Source organism: Microcaecilia unicolor, chromosome 13 (genome assembly GCF_901765095.1).
Source record: "Microcaecilia unicolor chromosome 13, aMicUni1.1, whole genome shotgun sequence".
NCBI classification, from domain to species: Eukaryota; Metazoa; Chordata; class Amphibia; order Gymnophiona; family Siphonopidae; genus Microcaecilia; species Microcaecilia unicolor.
In genome coordinates, this window is record NC_044043.1 from 53,243,798 (window position 1) to 53,255,933 (window position 12,136).

At 48.3% G+C, this 12,136-nt stretch overlaps 1 protein-coding gene across 4 annotated transcripts in view; it reads right to left on the reverse strand.

The window, feature by feature from the left end:
* ULK2 (unc-51 like autophagy activating kinase 2) overlaps nt 1-12,136 on the reverse strand; it is a 219,040-nt gene that overhangs the window by 59,042 nt on the left and 147,862 nt on the right. For all 4 annotated transcript variants that reach the window (XM_030222096.1, XM_030222094.1, XM_030222095.1 and 1 more), the window contains 2 exons: nt 10,863-10,972; nt 9,259-9,411 (listed from right to left, as the gene is read on the reverse strand). In XM_030222096.1, the coding sequence (XP_030077956.1) occupies nt 9,259-9,411; nt 10,863-10,972 (263 nt within the window). The remainder of the gene's footprint in view (nt 1-9,258; nt 9,412-10,862; nt 10,973-12,136) is intronic.

Below are 12,136 nucleotides of genomic sequence, written 5' to 3' on the forward strand. Positions count from 1 at the left end.
TAAGCTTTTGAAGCCTGTATATATAACCTGTGCAGAACCTCCACTAGCCAGTATTTTCTCAGTCTCAGCAGAGGTAGCAGTTGACAGCCTGTGCAGTCTCCAATAATCTGGTGAGGTAGTTTGTCATTGGGTCGTAGGATTTTTTTTCCTTCCAAACTTTATTCTGTTGCAGTACCCTGTACGTGTGTGTAAAAAAAAAAAAAAAAGTGCTTTGGGGCCCTGGGTCTGGTGGGGCCCAGTTTTTCCCCCTGGGGTGTTACACCTATGTTTGGGTCCCTCCCCCTGTGCTGCTCTCTATTTCTGTTTGCTTGGCAGCTTTGTGCCTCGGCTGCTTTCTCAGTATTGTAGCCTTGAGTGCCTTACAATTTCCAGATGCCAGAGTTAGAGTAAGATGCCTTTAAGGTCAGTTATTCTACTTCATGTTGCTGGCCAGCTTTGTGCCTCGGCTGCTTTCTCAGTATTGTAGCCTTGAGTGCCTTACAATTTCCAGATGCCAGAATTAGAGTACTGTGCCTTTAAGGTCAGTTATTCTATTTCGTTTTGCTTGGCAGCTTTGTGCCTCGGCTGCTTTCTCAGTATTGTAGCCTTGAGTGCCTTACAATTTCCAGCTGCCAGAGTTGGAGTATTGTGCCTTTAAGGGCATTTAATTCTTTATTTTCAGCGGACCGAACGGGGGTTTCGATTCCTTGCTGGAACGAGAGAGCAGCGCTTTCTTCAGTGCTTTTGCAGTGTGAGTGAGTTTTTGGTTTGGCGCGTTTGCGGAACAGCTTTTCCCTTCCCTCGTGGTTTATGGCGGCCCAGCTCCTCCGATGTCGCGCGTGCTCGTGGCGAGGGGTAGAGGCGCCGGGCGCTCAGTGTAGCTTTGCGGTGCACCTATAAAGGTGGCTGCGGCACCCCCCGACTTGACCGCGGAGGGATCGATGGTGTCGGGAGTCTCCGGGTCAGCGGGAGTGTAGGCAGGGCCGCTGTCAGCGGGAACAGTTTCGGCGGGAACAGCCGCCATCTTGAGTCTGACGCAGCCCGTGGAGCCAGCTGTTTTTTGGCCTGCGACCTCCGTTTTTGGCACAAAAGGGCCTAATGACGGTCCAGGAATGGTGGGCTTTCCTCCAGATTTTGTCTGGACGCGGTATCAGGCCTGGAGATCGGGACCCCCCCCCCCCCAATTGGAAGAGGGGGCTATTTCCGTCTTGGCTGAGAGACCACGGTTAGAGTGGTCAGAGGACAGGCAATGTTTTTCTCCTGTGGCTGCAGAAGCTGTGCTTAGTGATCTGGGGGAGTCAGATGGAATTGATGGCTCTCAGGAGCAGGATTGTTGGATTCCTGGAGAGGATCCTTCAGTAGTGCGGATTTTCCATAGAGATGAGCTGTCAGAACTCATAGATCAGGTGTCGTCCTCCCTTCAGTTTGGTTCTGAGGTGGCTTTGGGGGAAACTGTCCAGGATCCGTTGGTGAAGGGCATTCAGCGTCAGGCGTGATCCTTCCCTATGAACAAGGATCTCCGGGAGATGATTTGTCAGGAATGGGATTTGCCGTGTAAGGTGGCAAAGGCAATGGCGAGGCTTTATCCCCTCCCTCAGGACGATAGGGATTCCTTTAAGGCTCCCACGGTAGATGCAGTAGTGATGGCAGTAATTATAGCTACGGCTATCCCGGTTGATGGAGGAACGGCCCTCCGTGATCCTCAGGATAGGAAGTTGGGATCTTTTCTCAAGCGTAGTTTTGTTTTGTCGGCTCTAGCCCTGCAGGCCTCGGTTTGTGGGGGTCTGGTAGCTCGGGCATGTTTTTGTTGGGCCGAGAAGCTCCTGGATGATTCGGTAGATGTTGGTTCTTCTGGGGGTCAGGAGTTAGCTGACTTGGACATGGGTTCATCCTTTTTGTCTGAGGCTTTTATGATTTGTTGCCTACTTCAGACAAAAAATATGGCTATGGTTGTGGGTCTCTGCCACTTAAGGGAGCTATGCTCTTTGGAGAAGATTTGGACAAGTTAGTGTGAGGTCTTAGTGATACCAAGGTTCTATGGCTTCCAGATTTTCGGTTCAAGGCAGGGGCCAGAACTAGTTCCTCTCGGGGACGGTTTAGGGAGGCTCAGCGGTATAGGCCGGGCAGATCGAGTGGGACCTACCCTTAGCTGTCTGTTTGTCTGTCCAATTTAGATTGTAAGCTCTGTTGAGCAGGGACTGTCTTTTCATGTTAATTTGGACAGCGCTGCATAAGTCTAGTAGTGCTGTAGAAATGTTTAATAGTAGTAGGACCTCTACGGGTCGGTTTTTCCAGCGCACTCAGTTCTTTCGTGAGAGGCGTCGCGGAGGGCGTGGCTTTTCCGCAGGAGATTAGTATTCATGCCGCAATTCCCAATGAAGGTGTGCGGGCTCAGGCTCTGGTGCATGTTGGGGCTCAGCTGAGTCTGTTTTACCAGAGCTGGGCCCAAATCAGGTCAGATCAGTGGGTTCTCAAGGTGTTTCGAGGCGGATATGCGCTGGAATTTGAAAGCTGTTCTCCCGAAGTGTTTCTGGAATCCCTCTGTCGGTCTTGGAGCAAGAGGGCAGCAGTGAGGGACACTCTGCGGTGGCTGCTCGCGTTGGGAGCCGTGGTTCCTGTTCCTTCAGATCAGCAACGCTCAGGGTGCTATTTGATCTATTTTGTGCTCCACAAGAAAGAGGACACTTTTCGTCCCATTTTAGATCTCAAAAGGGTCAATGCGGCACTCAAGGTGCCCTCTTTCCGGATGGAGACGTTGCGGTCGGTCACTTCCCTGGATTTGACGGAAGCTTATCTTCACTTTCCTTCGTGCAGCCTTTTGGTTCCAAGTTACAGGGTCCGATTCGTCGGTTCCTTGCAGAGAAGGCGCCGACGGCCCGTACTTATCGTCAGGTCCTGGGACTGATGGCGGCGACCATAGAGGTAGTTCCATGGGCCAGGGCGCACATGCGTCAGGTACAGTCAGCTCTGCTCAGTCATTGGTCCCCTCTGTCGCAGGACTTGGAAATGTGTTGTCCGCTGTCGGTGGCCCCTCATCTCAGTCTCCGCTGGTGGCTCAACCCGCGCAATTTGGGAAAAGGAATGCCGTTGGAGTCCCCACAGGGGCTGGTAATGGTCACGGATGCCAGTCTGCAAGGTTGGGGGGCACATTGTCTCGGTCAGGTAGCTCAAGGCCGGTGGTCTCGGGCAGAAGCAGAGTGGTCCATCAACCGGCTGGAAACTCGGGCCATTCGGGTGGCGCTCCAGGCCTTGACGTCGGTGGTTCGCCACAAGGCAGTCCGAGTGCTCTGTGACAATGCCATGGCAGTAGCATATGTCAACCGTCAAGGGGGGACGAAGAGCCTTGGCGGCGCAGTTGAACTCATCTTCAGGCTCTCTTGGCAGCGCATGTGGCCGGGGTAGGTCACATAGATGCAGATTATCTCAGCAGGCACACTCTAGATCCCAGAGAGTGGTCTTTCTTCTGTCAGTGTTCCAGTGAGTTGTGTCGGTCTGGGGATTTCGGTGATCTTAGGGCAACGGCTCGCTATGCGCAAGTTCAGAGATTTTTTTTTTTTCAGTCGCTGAAGAGACCCTTGAGCGGAGGGAATCGACGCTCTTCTGTTGCCTTGGTCTCGGGACTGACTGTATGTGTTTCCTCCGTGGCTGTTAGTCGGTCGAGTAATATAGCGCATCGAACATCACTCCGGTCGGGTGATTCTGGTAGCTCCGGATTGGCAGCGTCGACCATGGTACGGAGACCTGGTGCAGTTGGCAGGGGCGGCGGCCCTGCCTTTGTTGGGATCAGTTCTGTGTCAAGGCCCGATAATCATGCCGGATCCGGCTCGGTTTTCGCTTATGGCTTGGCTCTTGAGCGGCACAAGTTGAAGAAGAAGGGGCTTTCGTCCAGTGGCTTTGCTACGATGTTGAGTTGCCGTAGACGATCCACTTCCTTGGCGTATGTCCGGGTTTGGAGAATCTTTGAGCACTGGTGTGAAGACCATCGAGTTCGGCCGTTTCGCTCTTCGGTGGCGGAAGTTTTGGAATTTTTGCACGATGGTGTTGATAGGGGTCTGGTCTTGTCTACACTGAAGGTTCAGGTGGCAGCTTTGTCATGTTTTCGTGGGAAGCTTCAGTGAAAGTCCTTCGCGTCTGTGCCTGAGGTAGTGCGTTTTTTTAAGGGTGTTAAGTTGCTGCGTCCGCCTCAGTGACGGATGGGGCCTCCGTGGGATTTGAAGCTAGTTTTGGATGCTTTGATCAGGCCTCCGTTTGTGCCTCTGGTATCGGCATCTTGTAAGGATTTATCTTTAAAGACGGTCTTGTTGGTGGCGATTACTTCAGCACGGAGTGTTTCAGAGCTTCAGGCTTTGTCTTGTAGGGAACCATTTTTGTCCTTTCTGAGGGAAAGGTTTCGTTGCGGACGGTGCTTTCCTTTTTTGCCCAAGGTGGTTTCCGAGTTCCATGTTAATCAGGTCATCTCTCTGCCAGTGTTGGGTGATATGGCTGGAGATTCGGAGCAGCGTGGTATTGCCAAGCTGGATGCAGGAGAGTTTTGAGTTGTTATCTCTCTGGAACTCAGGACTTCAGAGCCTCTGACCGTTTGTTCGTTCTTCATGGTGGCCCAAAGAAGGGTGCAGCGGCTCCTAAGGTGACCATAGCATGGTGGTTGAAGGAGGCGGTTGCATCTGCTTACTTGGTGAAGGGTCCTGTGGTGCCTAGGGGCTGGTCTGCTCATTCCACTAGGGGAATGGCAGCCTCGTGGGTGGAGAATAGTATGATTTCTCTGTTAGATATTTGTCGGGCTGCGGTTTGGTTTTCGTTGCATTCCTTTGTGAAGCATTATAGGATTCCTGTGCATGCAAAGGACGAGGTGCGCTTTGGGGCAGCAGTTTTGACCTCTGGCCTTAGTAGGTCCCTCCCGTAAGTTAGTTACTGCTCTGGTACGTCCCACGCGTCTTGACCGGTCTGGAGGGTCGCTGAGGAAGGTGAAATTAGATCTTACCTGCTAATTTTCTTTCCTCTAGACCCTCCAGACCGGTCAAGAGCCCGCCCTGTCTGTATTGGAGGCCAGGAGGTGTGTTTGTTGGATAATTCTTGGCTGCTGTAGATTGTTGTTTCTCTAATTGCAGACTGTTTATTTCTGTTTTGTGATAGGAGTCCGGGACAGGTGGGGCTCTTCTTTGATAGTCCACCTGTAGAAGCCCAACTGTTTTATCAAAGGCAAAGGAACATGTTTCCGTAAGAGCAAGCGGAAGATGTTTGTTTTTGCAGTTTACTGTGACCACGTACAGGGTTGCTAGTTGTTGTTAGTGTTTTTTGTTTCTCTGCTTTGTCAGGGTTATACTGGCTAGTGGAGGTTCTGCACAGGTTATATATACAGGCTTCAAAAGCTTAGTGTTTTCTCAGTCTCCCTCTGCTGGTAGGAGGACATAACCCACGCGTCTTGACCGGTCTGGAGGGTCTAGAGGAAAGAAAATTAGCAGGTAAGATCTAATTTCACCTTTGTTTCAAACAGACTCTGAACTAATACAGAGACACTCTTTCAGTGAAGGAAATATGAGTGTTAGGATATTCATGGAGATTTGGGGTTGCAAAGGGCAAATGATGGATAATTGGGGAAAAATACCAAAGAAGCAGAATCATGTGAATGTGACCTTAGAGGTCAGAGTTGAAGAATACCAGACAAGAGAGAAAATGTAAGGCATCAATTGACTGGACAAAATTAAGCTTCAGTAATCTGACAAGCACATCTTGTGACAGTCAGATTTGTTAAGCTTCCAGGGAAATACACAGAGAGAGATTTTATTTTCCTTATACTGAAATTTAGACTGATATAAATCAATTTTCTGTAACACTGGGATAAAGTGAATGCTACATACCTGTAGAAGGTATTCTCTGAGGACAGCAGGCTGATTGTTCTCACTGATGGGGTGACGTCCCCGGCAGCCCCTCCAATCGGAATCTTCACTAGCAAAGACGTTTGCTAGTCCTCGCGCGCCGATGCGCACCGCGCATGCGCGGCCGTCTTCCCGCCCGAAACCGGCTTGTGCCGGCCAGTCTCATATGTAGCAAAAACCAAGACAAGGGAAGACACAACTCCAAAGGGGAGGCGGGCGGGTTTGTGAGAACAATCAGCCTGCTGTCCTCAGAGAATACCTCCTACAGGTATGTAGCATTCGCTTTCTCCGAGGACAAGCAGGCTGCTTGTTCTCACTGATGGGGTATCCCTAGCCCCCAGGCTCACTCAAAACAACAACCATGGTCAATTGGGCCTCGCAACGGCGAGGACATAACTGAGATTGACCTAAAAAATTTACCAACTAACTGAGAGTGCAGCCTGGAACAGAACAAACAGGGCCCTCGGGGGGTGGAGTTGGATCCTAAAGCCCAAACAGGTTCTGAAGAACTGACTGCCCGAACCGACTGTCGCGTCGGGTATCCAGCTGCAGGCAGTAATGAGATGTGAATGTGTGGACAGATGACCACGTCGCAGCTTTGCAAATTTCTTCAATAGAGGCTGACTTCAAGTGGGCTACCGACGCTGCCATGGCTCTAACATTATGAGCCGTGACATGACCCTCAAGAGTCAGCCCAGCCTGGGCGTAAGTGAAGGAAATGCAATCTGCTAGCCAATTGGATATGGTGCGTTTCCCCACAGCCACTCCCCTCCTATTGGGATCAAAAGAAACAAACAATTGGGCGGACTGTCTGTTGGGCTGTGTCCGCTCCAGGTAGAAGGCCAATGCTCTCTTGCAGTCCAATGTGTGCAGCTGACGTTCAGCAGGGCAGGAATGAGGACGGGGAAAGAATGTTGGCAAGACAATTGACTGGTTCAGATGGAACTCCGACACGACCTTTGGCAAGAACTTGGGGTGAGTGCGGAGGACTACTCTGTTATGATGAAATTTGGTGTAAGGGGCCTGGGCTACCAGGGCCTGAAGCTCACTGACTCTACGAGCTGAAGTAACTGCCACCAAGAAAATGACCTTCCAGGTCAAGTACTTCAGATGGCAGGAATCCAGTGGCTCAAAAGGAGGTTTCATCAGCTGGGAGAGAACGACATTGAGATCCCATGACACTGTAGGAGGCTTGACAGGGGGCTTTGACAAAAGCAAACCTCTCATGAAGCGAACAACTAAAGGCTGTCCTGAGATCGGCTTACCTTCCACACGGTAATGGTATGCACTAATCGCACTAAGGTGAACCCTCACAGAGTTGGTCTTGAGACCAGACTCAGACAAGTGCAGAAGGTATTCAAGCAGGGTCTGTGTAGGACAAGAGCGAGGATCTAGGGCCTTGCTGTCACACCAGACGGCAAACCTCCTCCACAGAAAGAAGTAACTCCTCTTGGTGGAATCTTTCCTGGAAGCAAGCAAGATACGGGAGACACCCTCTGACAGACCCAAAGAGGCAAAGTCTACGCTCTCAACATCCAGGCCGTGAGAGCCAGGGACCGGAGGTTGGGATGCAGAAGCGCCCCTTCGTCCTGCGTGATGAGGGTCGGAAAACACTCCAATCTCCACGGTTCTTCGGAGGACAACTCCAGAAGAAGAGGGAACCAGATCTGACGCGGCCAAAAAGGAGCAATCAGAATCATGGTGCCTCGGTCTTGCTTGAGTTTCAACAAAGTCTTCCCCACCAGAGGTATGGGAGGAGAAGCATACAGCAGACCCTCCCCCCAATCCAGGAGGAAGGCATCCGATGCCAGTCTGCCGTGGGCCTGAAGCCTGGAACAGAACTGAGGGACTTTGTGGTTGGCTCGAGATGCGAAGAGGTCTACCAAGGGGGTGCCCCACACCTGGAAGATCTGTCGCACTACACGGGAATTGAGCGACCACTCGTGAGGTTGCATAATCCTGCTCAATCTGTCGGCCAGACTGTTGTTTACGCCTGCCAGATATGTGGCTTGGAGCACCATGCCGTGACGGCAAGCCCAGAGCCACATGCTGACGGCTTCCTGACACAGGGGGCGAGATCCGGTGCCCCCCTGCTTGTTGACGTAGTACATGGCAACCTGCGAAAGAAAACTTAACGGGGCGAAAAACTCGAAGTAGAGGAAAGGAAAAACCAAAAATGGTTAATCCAAATAATTTCTGGAATTTCTCACAGAAAGTAGTCAAAAACGACGCGCGAGGCCGACTTTTCGGGGCACGAACGGTAAACACAACCGTATCGAGCGCGGAGAAAAGAAGACTGGCCGGCGCAAGCCGGTTTCGGGCGGGAAGACGGCCGCGCATGCGCGGTGCGCATCGGCGCGCGAGGACTAGCAAAGGCCTTTGCTAGTGAAGATTCCGATTGGAGGGGCTGCCGGGGACGTCACCCCATCAGTGAGAACAAGCAGCCTGCTTGTCCTCGGAGAAAATTAATTTTATTGTAATCATTTATTTAATAAATTTTAGCATTATTATAAAAGAGAAAAACTAAACTCTGGAGTATGTTTCCTTTGCCAGAAGGGTTTTCAGTCTATTCTGAAGTGTTTAGCTCCATTTTAGAGGCAAGGGGTGGAGGGCCTTTACACTATCCATGGTTTATTGCTACTGGAGTACCATGCAGTCAGTTGAAGCAAACATCAGCAGAGGAGTAGGCTACAGATTAGAACAGCAGGCTGAGACCCAAGGAAGCCACAATTCAAATCATGTCTCCCAATGAGTGGAGGAGTAGCCTAATGATTAATGCAGTGGCCTGAGAAGCTGGGGAATTGGGTTCAATTTCCACTGCAACTCCTTGTGACTCTGGGCAAGCCACTTAGCCCTCCATTGCCCTAGGTACAAAATAAGTACCTGTATATAACATGCACACTGCTTTGATTGTAACCACAGAAAAGCAGTATATCAAATCCCATCCCCTTCCCTTGGAGTGGAGTAGCAGCCTAGTGGTCAGAGCAGTGGGCTGAGAACCTGGAGAACTGGGCTCTTAAGTCCCACTGGAGCTCCTTGTGACTCTAAGCAAGTCATCTAATACTCCCACTGAGAAAGTATCTGCATATCGTAATTGTAAACCACTTTGTACCACAGAAAGGCAGTATATCAAATCCCATTACCCTTACCTTACCCTTAATGCTCCTTATAACCCTGGACAAGTCACTTCACTCTCCACTGCCTCAGGTGCAAAAATATGCGTATGCCCAAGAGGATTTACAATCACGTGCACCTAACTCACTCACACTGATCTTGGATTTAGAAAGGTAATTTTAAAATTCAAATACATTAAAACAAAGGCCTAAAAAAGTATAAACTTCTTTTATTTATATCTATCAGCAGCAGCAGCAAAGATAACATGTAAAAGGTATCAAGGCCTCACCTGATGTTGTCCTTGTTCTGATAGCCATGTTGGTACAGGTAGGAGGGGTGGCACTATTTGGAGGGGACCCAACCGTAAACATCACTGTCCTGGAGCTTGCTACTGTCCCCATAGAAGGTGGCCCAAGTGCAATACCAGAGGTTCCTACTGGTGCTATGGGAGAGAATTATTTTCAGAATATAATGACCAGATATGTAGTTCTAAACTTTTCAAATAATTAAGCATCAAAAAGGTTTCGGAAAAACTTGCAAATCTAGGTCTGCCCCATGAACAGAACTATGAGAAACTCAGAGGAAAGCAAGGGGACAGAACATGGGACTCCACAGAAATGTGTAGCTGTATACAATAATCTCTGCTGCCCAGGTCCCATCCAAGTGTGGGTTTAACCTAGAAAGGGTAACTTCAAGACAGTGCATCTGCAATACTGGCTGACCTCTAGAAGGAAAAATTAGGAAGATGAGTTATGGATCTGATCCAACAGGCATAATATTAATTTCATCCATTCTCTTCACTAAAGTTAATGCAGCAGTTATGGAGTAGGAGTGCAATCTGTGAACATATAGCTGAAAAAGCAAGTCACCCATCCGTGTGACACACAAGTAGGTGTTCCTCAGCATATACAGGGTATATGGTGCAATTATTTTATATTTCTTTTTCTTAACCATCTGTAAGGTTGGACAGTTTCTGTTCACCCTACCAACTGTTCATCCAGTTTTTTCACGTGAACCTACATCTCACAGTATCAGTAGCCAGGATGCAGGGCAAAAAGAATAAACCATCATATTAAGACACATGCCCACTTAAGCAGAATTACAGTGCACTAGTATAAATATGTTGTCACAATAGTTCCAAGACACAGCTATTCTCACCCCCATTTCTGAGCTTTGTTTCTTTTATTTTTAACTTTAATGCTGGGACTCACAGTATCAAATTGTGTGTGTAATGGAATAAGAGTATCAGACTAGTTCAAGAACACAGCAGTCTGCACTAGCCTTGTCATTAGTTTGAGGTTCTTTCTTCCTCTTTTGCGATAGTTTTATCTCTTATTATTGACTGGTGCTTTTTTTCACAGAGAGAGTGGTGGATGCTTGGAATGCCCTCCCGCAGGAGGTGGTGAAGAAAACGGTAACGGAATTCAAACATGCATAAAGGAATCCTGTGCAGAAGGAATGGATCCTCAGAAGCTTAGCCGAAATTGGGTGGTGGAGCCAGTGGGGGGAAGAGGGGTTGGTGGTGGGGAGGCGAAGATAGTGGTGGGCAGACTTATACGGTCTGTGCCACAACCGGTGGTGGGAGGCGGGGCTGGTGGTTGGGAGGAGGGGATAGTGCTGGCCAGACTTATACGGTCTGTGCCCTGAAAAAGAAAGGTACAAATCAAGGTAAGGTATACACATGAGTTTATCTTGTTGGGCAGACTGGATGGACCGTGCGGGTCTTTTTCTGCCGTCATCTACTATGTTACTATGACCTGAATTTTATTGTAAACTGCCTTAACCTATATGTACAGTCAATAAACATATGCCAAACAAACCACACACACACACACGAGATCCAAACCAAAAACAAACAAACCTCAAAAAGAAAAAAACACCTTTCTGCAATACCTGTATCCATAGGACGCTCAGCATTGAGGCTATCAGTGCTTCCCTGATAGAGCTGGCCACCCAGCGTAGTCCTCACCTGCTCCTCTGACAATTTTCCAGCACTTACTGATCTATAAAAAAGAAAGATGAACTCACACTATCATTTATAGAAATGATAAGTAGTAGTAGTATATTAACAGGCCATTATTCTTATACATTGGTGCAAGAGAAGACGAGAGAAGCACACAATTTCCAAAATTTGTTGTACAGAATAAAATATGTAAAAATTGCTACTAATCTGTTTATGTTGTAGTCACATAAAGGCCAATTGCTACTGAGAATGAGTTATATGCTGGGTGTCATTATGCTCATATTAGCCTTCTCAAGTCATTTCACTGGCTTCCTATCCGTTTCCGCATACAGTTCAAACTCCTCTTATTGACCTATAAGTGCATTTACTCTGCAGCTCCTCAGTACCTCTCCACTCTTATCTCTCCCTACATTCCTCCCCGGGAACTCAGTTCACTGGGTAAATCTCTCTTATCTGCACCCTTCTCCTCCACTGCTAACTCCAGACTTCGTTCCTTTTATCTTGCTGCACCATATGCCTGGAATAGACTTCCTGAGCCGGTACGTCAAGCTCCATCTCTGGCCGTCTTCAAATCTATGCTAAAAGCCCACCTTTTTTATGCTGCTTTTAACTCCTAACCCTTATTCACTTGTTCAGAACCCTTATTTTATCATCCTCACTTTAATATTCCCTTATCTCTTGTTTGTCCTGTTTGTCTGTTCTAATTAGATTGCAAGCTCTGTCAAGCAGGGACTGTCTCTTCATGTTCAAGTGTACAGCGCTGCGTATGTTTAGTAGCAGTAGTAAGACTAGAATTTCTCAAAGGACAAAATGTTCAACAACAAAACTTCAAGGTGTAGGACTTGATGTATCTGTGGTCCCTAAAACATAAGTTTCAAATGATATTTGATGTATTTTTCCATATGCTACAGCCTTTAACAATGTTATTTACAGTACCTTGTAAAAGTCTTCATATCCATTGTATATTTTTCACATTCAGTCTAAAAAATACAATTCAAAATACATTAAAGTAGGAGTTTGTTTTACTGGTCTACAAATCCTACTCTACATCCAGTTCCATCCAATGTGGAAGAACAATTATAGAAATATTCAAAATTAAGAACAAGAAACTGAAAAGTCTTGAATTAGATTTCACATCCCTTGACTCAATACTTAGTGGAAGCCTCTTGCAACCGTAACAGCCATGAATCAAGTAGGATAAGTG